Below are 18,166 nucleotides of genomic sequence, written 5' to 3'. Positions count from 1 at the left end.
AATATTATATACAATATTATATATAATATTATATAATATATAATATATAAAATGTGTATATAATTATATATATAATTATATAAAATATAACAGAATATCTAATAATGTATAATATATAACATATAAAAATAATATTATTTAATATATAATACATAATATTTTATATATAATATTTTTATATAACATTTTAAATGTAATATAATATATAATTATTAATTATATATAATTAATATATAATATATATTTTATATAATATAATGTTATATATAATATATTATGTATTTTATATAATGTAATATTATCTATAACATATTATATATTTTATATAACATAATATTATCTATAACATATTATATATTTTATATAATATATAATATATGATATATTTTATATAATATAAATAATATATAATATATTATATATTTTATGTAATATAAATATATATAATATATTATATATATTTATATAATATATAATATAATATATCATATATAATATGATATATAATCTATAATCTATAATATATAATATATAATTATTAAACATTATTATTATTAATAATAGTAATTATATTATATATACAATTATATATAATATATAATATTATATATCATATTATATATGATATATATTTTATATATAAAATTTATATATAATATTATATATAAATTATATATTGTATATATAATATATATTATATAATATTATATATAATACATTTCATATATAATATTATATATCATATTATATATTTTATATACAATATGATATATAATATAATTTATATATTATATATTTATATATGATTATTATATAAATTATATAACTATAAATGATATATTTATATGTAATTATTAATTATATAATAATTTATATAATAATTACATATAAATATTTATATGTAATTATTAATTATATAATAATTTATATAATAATTACATATAAATATATAATTTATATTTGTATAATTTATATAATAATCATATATAAATATATAATATATAAATTATATTATATATCATATTGTATATAAAATATATAATATGATATATAATATTATATACAAAATGTATAATATATATAATATTATATAACATATATTATATATAAAATGTATAATTTTATATATAATATTATATATAAATTTTATATATATAAAATATATATCATATATAATATTATATAGTATATATTATATATATTCTATATATATTATATATAATATATTATATATAATATATAGTATTCTATATAAATAATTTAACATGTTTTATATAGAATATTATATATAATATAATATATATTTTATATAGAATATTTTATATATATAGTATTTTATATATATGTATTTGAGACAGTGTCTCCTATGAACATACTTGTGGACTTACAATTTTATTTTGACACTTAAGAGTGGTCATAGGGTAGGTGCATATTTAACTTTCAGAGAAACTTATACATTGTTTCGCAAACTAATTGTACTACTTTCCATTCCCACCAGTTGTGTATGAGAGCTCCGCTGCTTCATTGCCTCACCAATAATTGGTGTTGTCAAGTTTCTTTATATTTTAATAATTTTCACAGGTGTTAGATGAAGATCACCATGGTCTTAACCTGAAGTTCCCCGACTAATGATGATGAGCCCTTTTCATGTTTTCATTGGCCATTCGTATATATTTTTTAGCGAAGGCAAAATATTTTGCCTTATTTAAATTGTATTTCTTTGTATATTGTTGATGTGTAGGAATTATTTATGTATTGTGGATGCAAGTTCTTTGCCAGATAGATGTAAAGTGAGAATGTTTCCAGGGTTATCTATTCATTTTTAAGTGATGTCTTTGTTTAGTAGACATTTTTAATTTTGGTGATGTCCAATTAATCAATGTGTCCCAAATGGCTATTGTTTTTTGTGTCCTAGCTAAGAATTTTTTTTTTTTTTTTTGCCTGTCCAAGGGCATGATTTATTTATTTATTTTTTGCCTGTTCAAGGGTCTTCTCTGTATTTTTATGAAATATTTACGGTTCTAGCTTTTATGTTTAGGTCCATGGTCTATTGTGAATTGATACTTGTATATAGAACAAGGCAAGGACAAAGTACTTTTTTCTGCTGCTGCTTCTTCTGTAGAGGTACCCAGCTGTTCCAGCAATGTTTGTGAAAGACTGTTTTTTCCCCACTGAATTGACATGGTGCTTTGTTAAAAAAATCAATTGACTAGATATGTGTGGATCTATTAGTCTACTTTCTATTTTGTATGTTTGTATGTTTCTGTGAATATCACATTGCCATAATTACTATTGCCTTATTATAAATCCTCAAGTCAGTATAAGTCTCTCAACTTTGTTCATCTTTGTCAAGATTGCCCAGACAGGCCGGGCAGGTGGCTCACCCCTGTAATTTCAACACTTTGGGAGGCCGAAATGGGCGGATCACCTGAGGTCGAGAGTTCAAAACCAGCCTGACCAACACGGAGAAACCCCGTCTCTACTAAAAATACAAAAGTAGCCAGGCGTGATAGTGCATGCCTCTAATCCCAGCTACTCGGGAGGCTGAGGCAGGAGAATCGCTTGAACCCGGGAGGCGGAGGTTGCAGTGAGCCGAGATCGCGTCATTGCACTCACTCCAGCCTGGGCAACAAGAGCAAAACTTCGTCTCTGTCCGGACAATCCTAGATTATTTGCATTTTCATATGAATTTTAGAAACAGCTTCTTAATTTCTTTGAAAAATTTTCCTGGGATTTGGATTGAATTGTATTAAATATATAGATTCTGTAATATATAGAGTCTAAAAATATACAGTGTGGAGAATAGATGTCTTAAGTCTTCCAATCCGTAAACGTGGTATATCCCTTTATTACTTAGATGTTTCATCTCTGTTAGCAATATTTTGTAGTTTTCACAGGAGATATCTCATATATTATCCAATGAATTTATACTTTGGTATTTTGATTTTTAAATGCTATGGTAAATGGCACTTTTAACAAACTTCACTTTTCAAGTTTCCATCTCTAATATATAGAATTGCTATTGATTTTTATATTCCATGATCTTGATAAACTTAATATTTCCAGTAGTTTTTTTTTTGTAGATTTCAAAAGTTGGTCTACATATAATTATGCTCTCTGTTAAAACCAGTAGTTTTAATTCTTTCTTCTCAATCTTTATGCTTTCTAATTTTATTTTTATTTCTTCACTTGTTGCAAAGCAGTTGTCCCAGGTGGGAGCCAAAATCCTTATCTCATTACTAATCTTAGGAAAAAGTAAAATGTTTCACTATTATGAGGTCACCTGTAAGTTTCTTATAGATGTTCTTTATCAGATTAAGAAAGGTCATTTCTACTCTCGGTTTTCTGATCGTTATTAATTCAGAAAGGGTGTTGAATTTTGTCAGATGCTTTTATTTGCATTTATTGAAATAATTACATATTTTTATTTATTATGTGGTGAATTATCTTGATTGGGTAAAAAGAATTAAAATCATTGTCTCATTAAACATTTTGCCTGTCGGCCATGGGTTTCCCTTTTCCTTTTGTTAAATAACAGTTCTGCCACAAAATAAAAATCTAGAAACACACATTCCCCTTTGGCCTCCTTAAAAAAAATTAAAACTTCAACAATTGCACCCCTCTCTATTACTTCCCTGTAGTGAACTCCCATCCTTCTGGGAAAGCAAAAAGCCTGGGGCGCATTTGTGTACTTGAGACGCGGAGCCCCTCTCACCTTCGGCATCCCCCGGGGACCCCTCTTCCACCCTCAGCCCTCCCCTCCTCTTCCTCTGAAGAGCGGGGCGGCCGCTGCGGCCAGCGGTCCTCCCTCCTGGCATCCTCTGCTGTGAACCGCGGCCTGCAGGGTGCTTGAGAGCGGCCCGGGCGCGCCCCCTTCCGGCCCCGCAGGTCACCCGGCTACGGCCCGGGTTTTCCCGGGACCCGCGCCGCGCGGCTGGGGAGGAAGCGCCAGACGCCTGGGGCCCACGCCGTCCGCGGGAAAAGGGCAAGGCGCTGGGTTTTCCAGCAGCAACCTTTGGACCCCGCGATCCAGTAGCTCCGGTAACTCCACGCGGGGCGTCTGGGTGGAGGAGCCGGTCCTGGAGCACGGCTGCGAGGAGCACCCGGACCGGAGGGTCCCCAGACCGGGATCCCCGAGTCAGGGAGGATTCTACGCCAGGGAGCGCCCCAGACTGAGAGCGCCCCAGACCGCTACACTCCCGGACCCGGAGCTTCGCCCGACCGCGGGCAGTGCCCACCTGCAGCCTCCACTGGCCGGGGTTAGCAGCCAGGAGCTGCCAGACGCCTGACATTCTTCTTTCTGTTCCTACTTTTTTTCCTTCTTCTTCTTTTTTTCTTTTCTTTTTTCTTTTTTTGTAGCCCTCTCTGGGTGCCTTATCTCTTTAATCACACCTCTCTTTCACTTTCCACGGTAGTCAGGAGGCGGAGATCGCTGCTTCTCACCTACTTTCTGAACTTGGCCTCCGCAGTCGCGACCTGGCGTGAAGGAGGAGCTGCCGCCCCCGCCCCAGCCTCGGGGACGCCTCTCTGAAGGTAAGGGTGGGCTCCGCTGCCACCCGCATCCCCTCCCCACCCCCCAGAGGAAGGGAAGACCACCATCCGGGGAGGGATTCTCAAATCAAGATCAATTAAGAGAGAGAGAGAGAGAGAGAGATAGTGTGTGTGTGAATACGTGTGAATAATTGATGAGACAGCATCCTGTCTTTCTCTGAAAGTATAGTTTTAGAAATTAAGACATCCCCAATTATTTTCTGGAGAGGTGAGAACGACTGAAATAAATGATAACAATAGTTGTCATTTTTTAAGTGCTTACTGTGTGCCTGACACTGTAGAAAATTTTTAGATATCTTATTTTCACATAATCCTCCTAAGGGCCACATGAAGTAGGAACTATTATTATGCTTTAATAAAAGGGAGGAGGAATTCCGTCATTTACCCAAGAGTGTCCAGCTACTAAGTAGTAGATCCCAGACCCACACCTACAGTTTTTCTGATTCCAGAGCCTTTATCTTTTTTCTGCCCAGCCTTGGGAAGTTAAAATGCCCAGCACGTTGCATCGTAGTTATCAGACAAATTAATGAGGTGTCAATTGCAGCCAGATACAGAGATCCAAGATTTTTGTATTCATTTCACTGACTTCCCTTGCTTCATTCTCAAGACCCTTTGCAAATACTGATTTTGTGTCATACACAGTGCTGCTATTGGGAGCACACCTGTCAACCTCAGGGCCTTGGATGGGCTAGGAGGGGTAAATTTGGGGAATTGGGTTTGTGCAGGTTCTGGGGACGGTGTTTTCCCTCTCCCTGCACAAATATACATCCAAAGGCTGAGAACTGAGGCTAAGGCCTAGGAATGCGGATTGAAAAGGCGGGGTCTAAATCCCAGCACTTGGGAGGCTGAGGTGGGCGGATCATGGGGTCAGGAGATCGAGACCATCCTGGCTAACATGGTGAAACCCCGTCTCTACTAAAAATACGGAAAATTAGCCAGGCATGGTGGCATGCATCTGTAATCCCAGCTATTCGGGAGGCTGAGGCAGGGGAATCCCTTGAACCTGGGAGGCAGAGGTTGCAGTGAGCGGAGATTGTGCCACTGCACAATCCATCTCAAAAAAAAAAAAAAAAAAGAAAAAAAGAAAAAAGAAAAAAAAGAAAAGGCAGGGTCCCTGCCTTCAGGGACCTCACCAGAGAGTGGGAGCTAGTCCAGGAGTGATGGAAACACCTGCAGAGTGATGGAGACGGGCTTGGACATAGGCATGTGCCATTTGGGGCTGTTGCAGTTGGAGAGCTTCCTTGAGAAGGCAAATACTGAGCCAAGTTGAAAGGACTCTAGGGACCTGGCATCTGGGAGAAGTGGGGAGGGTGGCCCAGGTAGCACAGGCATAGGCAGATTTGGGGGGATGCATAAGGCTAACAACAGACACTTGTGTGACAAGGACTATGAGGTGGCATTGATTTTCTTGGCCTTACAGATAAGAAGCCAGATTCCACACAAATTATTTTGTTTGTTAGAGTTTAAGCGTGTGTGTATGTTATGCCCCAAGATCATTTTCTCCTCTTTGCATTTGGTTGTTTTATCATCTCACAGGCAGAGTAAAACGACTATGCATGGATCACTGTAGAAGAAAAATTATATTAAAAAAAAACTGGTGTTATGATTTTCATCCAGGCATTTTGTCTCATGAGTTGCTCGATTGTATGTGTTGCTAATGAGTGATTTATATTGAGGCATCTACATTGATTCATGTGTGTCCTTGTGAATAGCTGTAATCTGAGGCTGGCCATTTCACTTCCTCAAATCTCAGGTTCCTCACTAGAAAGAGCTTTGAAATGGCTCTTTCCCTGTACATTATGTGTTTCTGTGAATTACTTTTAGAGAAAGGTCAGTTTCTCAGGGTGGGACCCATAAACAAGGGCAACTGGGCAGAGCCAGGGGTTCAGGTGACTGTTTGGACCCTCTGGAAGGGCTTTTTACTGTGCTGCCTTGGGAGACAGAGTGGTCAGCTTGGAACTGACCTTAAGCCTAGGTCACCCAATTTTTGAAGGAAACTTTTTTTTTTCATTTAGAGAAAATTTCATGCCTTTGGGTGATTAGGTAAGTTTGTGACTATTCGTTATGTGTGTGTACACACACGTACGTACATATGTACATGCACAAATATTTAATATGTCTTAGACACATCAAATATATGCATTTAAGATGTATTAAATGTACTTTCCTAAGAATACAAATAAGTGCCCTACATCGGCGGCTCTCTACCTGACTGTACGTTAGAGTCACCTGCGGAGTTCTGAGGACTCAGGATGCCCAGTCTGTCCTCCAGACCACTGGGTGGAGCCCGGGCATCATTATTTTTTTCCAAACTTGGGTGAGAGCTGGTGGCCTAGACTTCACATTAGTTGCTAAAACATACTTTCCAAGATATCATGCTTTAAAAAGCATTTCAAAAGTAGATTATGCAGATGTGCCAATGGATCAGATGATCACCTAGATTCAAAATTATGTATATTTTATGGATGTAATTCATTCAATAATTCAGCAAATAACAAAGAAACAAGCAGACATAAAGTGAAAATATGACAGTTAGTGATAAGTGCTATGAATAGAAAAACTAAACATGGGAGGGTAGAGGAACATTGGTGTGTGTGAGCATGTGTGTGTGTGTGTGCATGTGCGTGTTTGCATTTGGAAAAGCATGCTGTGCTAGACTTGCAGTAGAGTGCTCAGGGAGGACCTGTACATTATAAGCTAGTGTCAGCAAACCGTAGGGGAAATACAGGATTATTTAATAAACAATAGAGAAGTAATTAGTAGGTATTTGAGGAAAGTAAGTTTAGTTACTCCCTATCTTCATGTCAATCAAGAAAATTAATTGTTGGTGGATGAAAAAAGTGAAATATAAAAACAAAACAAAACAATACTGAGCCATAAAAATGAAGAAACTACGTAAGCATCTATTTGACCACCAACAGGAAAGTATATTCTACACTTAAAAGCAATGAAAATATCTCAAAGCAAAAGAATGATCGGTTTGACTACATCCATATAAAATTTGTCATATATTAGCATAACAAAAGAGAGAAAGTAAACAACAAGTTAGACAAACATCTGAGAACTGGACAAAAGACATAAAGAGATGGTTCATAAACATGAAAATAAAATGGCTGATAATAAGTGATTAATATTTGCCTCATTTATACCCAAAGAAATGCAAATTCAGAAAACAATGAGCTACCATTTTTCCATTTTGGCTGTCTAATTACATTTTAAAAGTAAAGCTGCTCAGTGTGCTTCTGGGTGTGGTCGATAGATGCTGTCTTGTGCTATTGAGTGAGAGAATATGAATATTGCAACATTTCTGGAATGCAGTTTGTCAGCATGCATCTGTCAGGTTTCAATGTAGTCTTCAACTCAATCACTGTACTGCCATCGAGTAACATCCAGGAAATAATAAGAAATGTAGACCAATAATAATAGCTAACATTTAAGTGGTATTACCATTCACCAGAAACTTGGAATAGTAACTCATTTAACTTTCACATCAGCTCCAGGAGATGGTATTATTATTATCCCCTTCTATAGATAAGAAAATTGAGGCACAGAACAGGCAAGTCAGTTGCCCACAGTCGGTTAGCTGGTAGAGGGTAGAATGGAGATTCAAATCCACCCAGGATGCCACCTGAGCCCATGCTGCGAAAAAACTGAGCCATCCTGCCTTACCTGTGAAGATGGTCATGTGATTATCTCATAATACATCTGGTAAATGATAATATATCCACATGAAGTAATATTAGGTGGCAATTAGAATGGTTTTAACAAAGAGTTTTGTGACACAGGAAAAATGCTCATTATGTAATATTAGGTGGAAATGCAGGATATGCAATCATTTAAACATCTTTTTTTTTTTTTGAGAAGGAGTCTTGCTCTGTCGCCCAGGCTGGAGTGCAGTGATGAGATCTCGGCTCACTGCAAGCTCCGCCTCCCGGATTCACACCATTCTCCTGCCTCATCCTCCCTAGTAGCTGGGACTACAGGTGCCTGCCAACATGCCTGGCTAATTTTTTGTATTTTTAGTAGAGACGGGGTTTCACCGTGTTAGTCAGGATGGTCTCAGTCTCCTGACCTCATGATCTGCCCATCTCAGCCTCCCAAAGTGCTGGGATTACAGGCATGAGCCACTGCGCCCGGCCAAACATCTTAATTATGTGACAACATTTATAAAAAGTACAAGAAAACATGCTAAAATATTATACATGTTGAGATTATTTTCTTCTTTCAGTCTTTGTTTTGTAAATCTCCTACACTGAGTGTAAATTGCTTTAGAAATCAGAAAAACTTTAAAAAGAGAGAAACAAGAGTTACGGAAAAGCAAAAATATTGATGTTAAACATAACAATTAAAAACCCTTAAAATTCTTACATGTGAGACATTTAATATTTATATTCTTCTATGCCTATTTTATTAATACTTGCTAGAGTATCTGTTACATTTATCAGAATAGCTCTTTTTCTGGAAATGAATTCATTATTTAATATAACCTTTATCTCTTAAATTCACACATAAAACTTAAATACATTAAAAATTTTACATACACACATCCACATTTGCAGAATGGTGTGCAAATACCAGCTAATTTTTGTGTACTGAGATCTTAATATGTTTCATATTGAGACTCAGAGTTAACTTGTCAGTTTGCTGAACCATCTCCTGATAACTTTGTCTCTTGGTAGATATTGAATTTTTTTTAAAAGTGGTGCTTTTTATAAGGTTACGTCAGTCTTAATCAGAGTGACATAAAGGAAATAACATTTTTTATTCTATCCAAGATAAAAGAATAGGCAGAGTTAACAATAAAATGTGTGTGGAGGTAGCGGGGGAGGTTTCAAACCATAGAACTGGTCTAATTTGATTATGCACAGTTGGTACTTTCCATTCGTACTTGTTTCTTTGGCCTTTACTTTATTGATTATTATCTCTTGGAAATTCCACCAAATATTTGGTGATTTTTCCATAAGGATGTATGTGAATGGTTTGGCAGCTTAGCCATTAAGCTTTATCCTGGATTCAGGCATTGACAACCCTGTTTTTAGGATGGAAGATGAGTAGTTGTTGGTGAGAGGGGCATTATTCTGAGCTGAGAAGCTGCCATGCACTCAGGAAGTCTCCATAAGCCTTAGATGGTTTAATCACTCAATAATTCCAGAAGCAGGCCTTCTTATCATCTCCATTTTGGTAATGACCAAACAGGCTCTAAGACTTGCTCAAGTTTTGCACAGCTTGTCAGGACTCAAACTGGAGTGGCAGCCCAGGTTTGTGTGTTTCCGAAACCAGACTCTGCCATCAGGCTGTGCTCCCTGCACTCAGGATGGTAAACAAGGGATATGGTGTTGTTTATGCAGTATTTAGACTCTGAATGGTCTCCACTGTGGGGGATCCTTCCTCCACTGGGCTCTTAAAGTTGTAATCAGAAGTCCGAATGCTAGGTTGTAGTAGGATCAAAGTTCAATGCAGATCTTAGTTCCACTGGGTCACAGTCAATGTAAAGGAGGGGTCTGGACTGTAGGAGACTGTCACTTCATCTCTCCATTTCCCTAAAGTAAACTCACATGGGCAGCCACAGACACACGCAAACACATGCATACACACCTATGCCTCAGTGACACATGTTAGTGAGTGCTGGCCATGTGCTAGGCATCGTGCTGGATTTTAGTGATACAGTGAAGAGCAAAATAGACTTAGTGCCTAGAATTATGAAACCTACGTTCTGAAGGAGGAAGATGGATTTTTAAAAATTCAACCCTAAATGAAGATCTCATTACAATTCAGGAACGTTTTGATGTGAAAACACACACACACTCTGTTACATGGGCAGAACTGCCATACATAGCTCAGCATGTCACAGATTGTTTATTCATAGAATGGTAATATTTGTAGCAGTACTATTGTTCTGAACTTTGGCCTTGGAAGCAGGATTTAGTAGACCAGGCCTGAAATTCTTCAGACTCTGTTGTATCAGAGAAATAAATTATTAGGGATTTCTTCCAGAAGAAAAACTTCATTGCCTTGACATTTTATTAATTTTATATGGCTGAAAGTTCTGAGAATTGGTTACTATATCAAGATTATAAAAATCTTCTAGGTTGTTTTTTTAAACATCTGTGTGCCAGAAGATTTTTAAACCTTCATAAGATAGTCACACTTTTGTTTGAAAGCTTTGGCTGAATCTGATTTATTCTGTTTTCCAGAGAAGGCATTTGAAGCAGAATCCAAACCATGAATTGTAGAGAATTACCCTTGACTCTTTGGGTGCTTATATCTGTAAGCACTGCAGGTAAGTGACCTTATACATATTCTCAAACATATTTCATGAGTAATTGAGGAAGAATGTCAAAGTTTTTTTTTTTATGTGGTGGCTACTGAAGATGCTGAATTTATTCAGAAAAGAAAAGATTCTGCAGTCTGAGTTCATGTAGTGAGAGCAGAGTGAAAAACTTGCATCTTGAAATAAATTACATTTGTCTGAGGTGAAAATTTATTTCATGTTATTTGAAACTGAGGAGGTGGCAGCCATCTTTATTATTGGGTTTTAGGAAGTTTGAAACACACTTTCTCCTTCCTGAGAGGGAGGCAAAGATTCATCTCATTATTTAGGTAATAATGAGAAAAGTAAATGACAAATATATTAGACAGCTTAAAAAAATTAGAGTGAGACGGAATATACAAAAAAGAGACTGGCTAGACCAAGGAGCTCAAGTAGGCTTCATAGTAGATGTCAAATACCAATTTTAACTTATTAGCAGTGATTGCCTAGAGTTGTTTTTTTTTTTTAATTGAGAAGGATTCTGAGACTTCATTCTTTAGCATTCCATGATTGAACAGCAAGGCATTCCTTAGGCTTTGGGGGAGAAAGTGGGAGCACAAATATTAATTTGCCTTGATCTATTATCTAGGAGAGGGAAACACATGGGCTCATTTCCCTACTTTGATAATTACTGCTGAAGAGATAGCTGAATTAAGCTTTTGGTACTTTCAAATAACACAGGTCCAATCTCAGGGTATATTTACTTACGTGAATCCATTTATTATTGAGATCCCTGCAATAGAACCCTACCCAGATGATAAAAGAATGAGGTAGATCTTCATTTTTTTATATGTAATGATCTGTCAGAAACAAGTGAGTGGAAAAGCAAGGTACAGGAAAATGTGTCATGAGTTCCATGTCCTGTGGACATACACTAATAGCCTTACTCCTCATTATAATGAGAGCATGTTTCAGGCACAGAAACAGCCATGCAGCCAGTTGTGCAAAGTTGCCAAGCTCCCAGCTGCCTGCCCTGGAGAGCACTTTTCATGAATGTTTCACTCTAGGGAGACATGACAATGTTCTACATGTAGGATTCACTGAACCTAGTTGAGTTTAAGTGACAAAATGCTATGATTGTCCAAACTCAAGGCAGTTTCAAACACAGACTTTATTCCAAAGGGCATTGGTTGTTGGCACTGCTGGGTTCTTATACTGTGTTTATGGAACAATAGGAGTGCCTATTTTGGCACTTGGAACTCCACAAACCTTGAATTCCACTTATTTATCCCATCAAGAACCATTTCCAACAAGCATTATGGTAATCAACAAAGCCTCTAATGGTAAACCATGATTAGATATCCAAAGCTTCTAGCTGCCTGAGGAGGAGGGTGGTGTGGACTTTCAATTATCAACCTCCCACCTCTGGAGAGTGTGTAATTCACATTAAGTTTCTTCAAATGATAATACTTCCAGAGAGCACATGTCCATCCAAACACAGTCATATGTGTTTATAGAAGCTTTTTAAGACAAGCGAAAACCTGAAAACCTAGAAATAAGCCAATATCCAATAGACATTTGTTTAATAAACCAAATCCCCAACATGCATCCTTTTATAAAATGGATAAATTGCGAAATGGTAACACGATTAGATACTACATTACAATGAGAAAAGAACACATCACTGCTACAGCATGAATGCATTTATAACAATCATGTCAAAATAACCCAGACATAAAGGAGCACATATTGTATGGCCTATGCACTTTATTATATTAACTCTAAAACAGGAAAATAAATGAACTGTTAATGACTCACCAGGGTTTTGCATGTCAATTGAAGCTGACACCCACATATACACATGTATCACACCTTCTATGTTGAAGTATTAGTATAAAATAGAGATTGTATTGCAACCAGAAAACATGAAGTTGGTGCTCCTTAACTCTTGTGTTTTGTGGTAGATTCGACATCCATGTTTTCAAAGAATGTGTATTAGTCCATTCTCATGCTGCTAATAAAGGCATACTTGAGACCGGGTAATTTATAAAGGAAAGAGACTTTATTGATTCACAGTTCTGTATGGCTGGGGAGGCCTCAGGAAACTTACAATCATAGTGGAAGGGGAAGAAAACATATCCTTCTTCACATGGTGGTATCAAGGAGAAGGCTGAGCAAAAAGGGGAAAAGCCCCTTATAAAAACATCAGATCTTATGAGAACTCACTATCAGGAGCACAGCATGAGGGTAATCACCCCCATGATTAAATTACCTTCCACCAGGTCCCTCCTATGACACATGGGGCTTATGGGAACTACAATTCAAGATGATTTGGGTTGGGGTAGAGCCAAATCATATCATTTCACCCCTGTCCTCTCCCAAATCTCATGCTCTCACATTTCAAAACACAATCATGCCCTTCTAACAGTCCCCCAAAGTCTTCACTCATTCTAGCATTAACTCTAAAATCCAAGTCCAAAGTCTCATCTGAGACAAGGCAGGTCCCTTCCTATGAGTCAGTAAATTCAAGAGCAATTTAGTTACTTCCTAGATACAATGGGAGTACAGGCATTGAGTAAATACACCCCTTCCAAATGGGAGAAATTGACTAAAACAAAGGGGCTACTGGCCCCATGCAAGTTCTAAATTTAATAGGGCAGTCATTAAACCTTAAAGTTCCAAAATAGTCTCCTTCAACTCCATGTCTCATATCCAGGTCACGCTGCTGCAAGAGGTAGGATCCCATGGCCTTGGGCAGCTACACTCCTGTGGCTTTGCAGGGTACATCTTCCTTCCTGGTTTCTCTCATGGGCTGGTGTTGAGTTTCTGGGCTTTTTCAAGTGCATGGTGCAAGCTGTCAGTGAATCTATCATCCTGGGGCCTGGAGGATGGTGGCTGTCTTCTCTTAACTCCACTAGCTGTACTCCAATGGGGACTCTGTATGGGAGCCCCAACACCACATTTCCTTTCCACACTACCCTAGCAAAGATTCTACATGAGGGTTCCACCCCTGCAGCAAACGTTTGCCTGGACATCCAGCGTTTCCATACATCCTCTGAAACCTAGGCGTAGGTTCCCAAACCTCAATTCTTGACTTTTGTGCACCTGCAGCCTCAACACCATGTGGAAGCTGCCAAGGTTTGGGGCTTGCACCCTCTGAAGCCACAGCCTGACCTGGTATCTTGGCCTGTTTTAGCAATGGCTGGAGGGGTAGGATGCAGGGCACCACGTCCCTAGGCTGCACACAGAAGGGGACTCTGGGCCCATCCCAGGAAATCATTTTTTTCTCTTAGGCTTCTGGGCCTGTGATGGGAGGGTCTGCCATGAAGATCTCTGACATACCCTAGAGGTATTTTTCCCATTGTCTTGGCAATTAACATTTGGGTCCTCATTTCTTATGCAAATTTCTGCAACCAGCTTTAATTCCATGCCCCCCATTCCAGCGAACATGGATTTTTCTCTCCTACCACATTCTCAAGCTGTGAATTTTCCAAACTCTTATGCTCTGTCACCTCTTGAATGATTTGCTCTTTAGAAATTTCTTCTTCCAGATAATCATCTCTCAAGTTCAAAGTTCCATAGATCTCTAGGGCAAGGGCAAAATGCAACTAATCTCTTCGCTAAAACATAACAAGAGTCACTTTTGCTCCAGCTCCCCAAAAGTTCCTCATCTCCATCTGAGACCACCTCAGCCTGGACTTTATTGTCCATAACATTATCAGCATTTTGGTCAAAGCCATTTAACAAGTCTTTAGGAAGTTCCAAACTTTTCCATATTTTCTTATCTTCTTCAAACTGTTCCAACTCTTCCAAACTGCCCTCCAAACTGTTCCAACCTCTGCCTGTATGCAGTTCCAAAGTCACTTCCACATTTTGTGTATCTTTACAGTAGCACCCCACTCCTGGTACCAATTTACTGTATTAGTCCATTCTTACACTGCTAATAAAGGCATACCTGAGACCAGGTAATTTATAAAGGAGAAAGATTTAATGGACTCAGTTCTGCAGGGCTGGGGAGGCCTCAGGAAACTTACAAAAGGGGGAAAAGCCCCTTACAAAACCATCAGATCTCATGAGAACTCACTCACTATCATGAGAACAGCATGAGGGTGACTGCCCCCATGATTAAATTCAAGATGAGGTTTGAATGGGGACACAGCCAAACCATATCAGAATACTTCTATCACATCACTTCCTCTTTATGTTGTGGTTAACAATTTTGAGTTAAAACCAGACTGCTGCTTTGAGAAACAAACCCTGACTATAGAGAGGGCATTCTGTCCATGTCCTAAGGGAAATGTTTCGTTCAATTTAAATACTCTCATCCTCAAAATGCAGTAAAAGTGCACCCGAGAGTCACTGGAGGGTAGATTATGAGAAAGACCCATTAATGCTGAACTTGAAGTACCACAAGTGCAGAAAGAGGGGAAGGAGCACCTATCCTGTGTAGACGATGGTTCAGATATATTTCCAAAGCCAGAGAATCTGGGTCAATTGAGAAAGAGGGAAAGTGACAGATATGCAAATTTGGATTGATATTATATTAATGAATTCTTGATTATCCACATGGTGACCTACAGTAATAATAAATGTACACACACTGTAAGTTACATAGGCACACCTTTAACCATCCCCACACTTGCCAGGGAATGTTAGATAGGCAGGGTGAATGCAAGGTAAGTGAGATTTCTGATGGTGCAGAGGAAGAACGCCAAGGTTGCTAGGTTTCTTGTTTTCTTTTCTACTGAGACTCCTCAGCAGGGTATATTTTGAGGTAGGTATGGCAGCACTGTGACTTCTGTGGCTTTCCCTGTGAAGAAGTTGTAATGTGTAATATTTTCTTCTAAGAGGTGACACAATTATCAGTCTTCTAGCTACGGTTGGTTAAGTTCTGATACCTTCCTGTTGGGGAGAAACTGTCACAAGTTGTGTTTTCATCTATGTTCTGAAAGTGCCTTATCCTTTCTAGTGTTGGAAAGATTGATGCAAAAATAAAGAACCCACAGGAAATTGACACCGAGATTTCTCAGGACTTTCTTGCTAACCTTGCTTCTTCACCTAACGCATTAGGAGACCAAAAAAAGTTACCTTTGTCATTTTGGTTTTTGTTTTTATTTATTTTACTTTACTAATCTTTTGAAGAATCTTGTACTTCACGTCCCCACATTACTGTGGTTGAAGGGGAACCTTTCTATCTGAAACATTGCTCGTGTTCACTTGCACATGAGATTGAAACAACCACCAAAAGCTGGTACAAAAGCAGTGGATCACAGGAACATGTGGAGCTGAACCCAAGGAGTTCCTCGAGAATTGCTTTGCATGATTGTGTTTTGGAGTTTTGGCCAGTTGAGTTGAATGACACAGGATCTTACTTTTTCCAAATGGAGTGAGTAACCCTTTCTTTTCAAAATGTATTTCACAGCCCTCTTGTCCTTTGTTCAGCAACTCAAATATGCAGTAATCTGAAAGGTCAGATAATCAGCACATCTTTTTCTTTCCTACTCTTCCTATGACATGAAATACATTCTTTGTTATGGAACAAAATAAGTTTATCTCTCTCTGCATTTATTTTCTTAGTGATCTTAATGAAAGGAGATTACTTTGATAGGATTTCCTTTTAGGGGATCCTTACCAATGACAAGTGACGATTGCATGAAAGTCAGTTTTAAAATTCAGCTGCTCCTGTTGTCTACATGCCCCCAGTCAGAGGAAATCAGCAGCTCGGACTTCACGATAATATTAATGTGTTGTGAATGGGGCAGTGTCAGCTTCCTGGGTGGCATCCTTGGTGGGGAGCAGGGATGGGGTTGATGCAGACACACACTAGTCCAGTCTGCAGGGGCTCACTGGGAGCCAGGTGGCAGTGCTAGTGGAGGAAGTGTGTGTCTGGCAGCCAATCACAACCCACAGCTGGCGGCAGTGAGAGAGGGCAACACGGAAGGGCTTTGCATTTTACTCATGAGGTGGCCCTAGATTGTGCCAGGATACTCGAAATTGGGTTGCATAACTTCCATGAAATGAGCACAGCCAACTGAAAGCATCACCCACACTTACCGAACATGTTTCTTTTTAGATGTACCTACCTACATACGTAGGTAGTTTTATAGAGACATGAGACTGACCTGTAAGAAACAGCTCAGGGCCAGCTGAAGGTGATGGTGTGTAGATTTCATATGTAGCAGATTTCTTTTAGAAGCACTTCTAGAGTGAGTCCTGATCATTATCAACCATGCTGTTGAGAGCAGAGTGAGCTACCACTGTGAATCCTTGGTAGCACTTCTGTGGTTTTGCACCAAATCAGGTCATTTTTTTTTTTGTTTTTATACATAGGAACTCCCAGGCATCAGAAAAAAATTAAATAAATCTTTTGATAAAAACCAATACATTTTTAGATGATCTTTTAAGAGTGATAATTACAGAAATGGGTCACAACTGGGATTTTTCATAACAAGCTAAGGAAGAATGAATACTCACAAATGGGGTAAAGGAAAAAGAACAACAAACACTGCCAGGAACAGCCAGGCATCTATCATCATCACTTGGAGATAACAGAAGCAAATGGCATTGGCCATCTTTCTGATATGGGTAGTAGAGAATACAGCCTGGCTTAGGAAGCAACAATGGAAGCAAGAGATTGAGGCAGGATGTCAGAGAGAGGTGTGGAGAGACAGGGTAGCAGATAGGAGATGCTAAGAAAAACAAGGTGTCCCAGAGTGGATATTGGAGACTGATCACTATGAGAGTAAAGTGATGAGGAGAGAAGCAGCTTTGACAATGGCCTTGAAAATAAATGGGATTCTACATGGAAGCAGGTTGTTTTAGACACCCAGGAGCATAGAAGATACAGACATATTCAAATATAGCATAATTAGTAAGCAGTATTTACTGCAGATGTGTGTGTATACACATATGTGTTCTAACTTAGGTGTGTACCCCTTTGTAGTTTGATGTGGGATCTATCAGTGAACAGACTTTACACCTGAAAATTTCCCATTAGAACAGTAATTCTTTAATTTTTAGGAGTACATTGCTAATAATCAAATGCCACTGAGGACTGATAATTTAATCCTGCAGTGAAAATCACTTTATCCCACCAAATTTTAAGAACGAAATCAACTAAGAAGGAAGGGGATACAAAAGGGGTAGTTTTCAATGATAGAGATGAAGAAATGAAGGTAGAGGGAAATGTACACACAGAAATCTAATAAACCAATCCTAGGCTGACGGGCAGCAAGTTCAGCTTGGTGAGCAGCCTCGGAAGTGGGGGCTGGTGTTTATCCCCTGGTGTGTGTGGACAAAAATGAGTGGTTTTCATAACCAGGATGGGCTGGGCCTGCAGCAGGAAAGTGTGGTCACAGCTTTGGG

At 38.1% G+C, this 18,166-nt stretch overlaps 1 protein-coding gene across 2 annotated transcripts in view; it reads left to right on the top strand.

Annotated features, from left to right (window-relative positions):
• The first annotated feature begins 4,398 nt into the window (after positions 1 to 4,398).
• Positions 4,399 to 18,166, top strand: part of IL18R1 (interleukin 18 receptor 1) — a 42,480-nt gene continuing 28,712 nt past the window's right edge. For both annotated transcript variants that reach the window (XM_034953655.3, XM_057301256.1), the window contains exons 1-3: positions 4,399 to 4,533; positions 10,746 to 10,831; positions 15,944 to 16,187. In XM_034953655.3, the coding sequence (XP_034809546.1) occupies positions 10,774 to 10,831; positions 15,944 to 16,187 (302 nt within the window). In that variant the 5' untranslated portion in view covers positions 4,399 to 4,533; positions 10,746 to 10,773. The remainder of the gene's footprint in view (positions 4,534 to 10,745; positions 10,832 to 15,943; positions 16,188 to 18,166) is intronic.

Source organism: Pan paniscus, chromosome 12 (genome assembly GCF_029289425.2).
Source record: "Pan paniscus chromosome 12, NHGRI_mPanPan1-v2.0_pri, whole genome shotgun sequence".
NCBI classification, from domain to species: domain Eukaryota; kingdom Metazoa; phylum Chordata; class Mammalia; order Primates; family Hominidae; genus Pan; species Pan paniscus.
The sequence above is the reverse complement of the archived record's forward strand: the minus strand, read 5'-3'. Positions and strand labels throughout refer to the sequence as shown.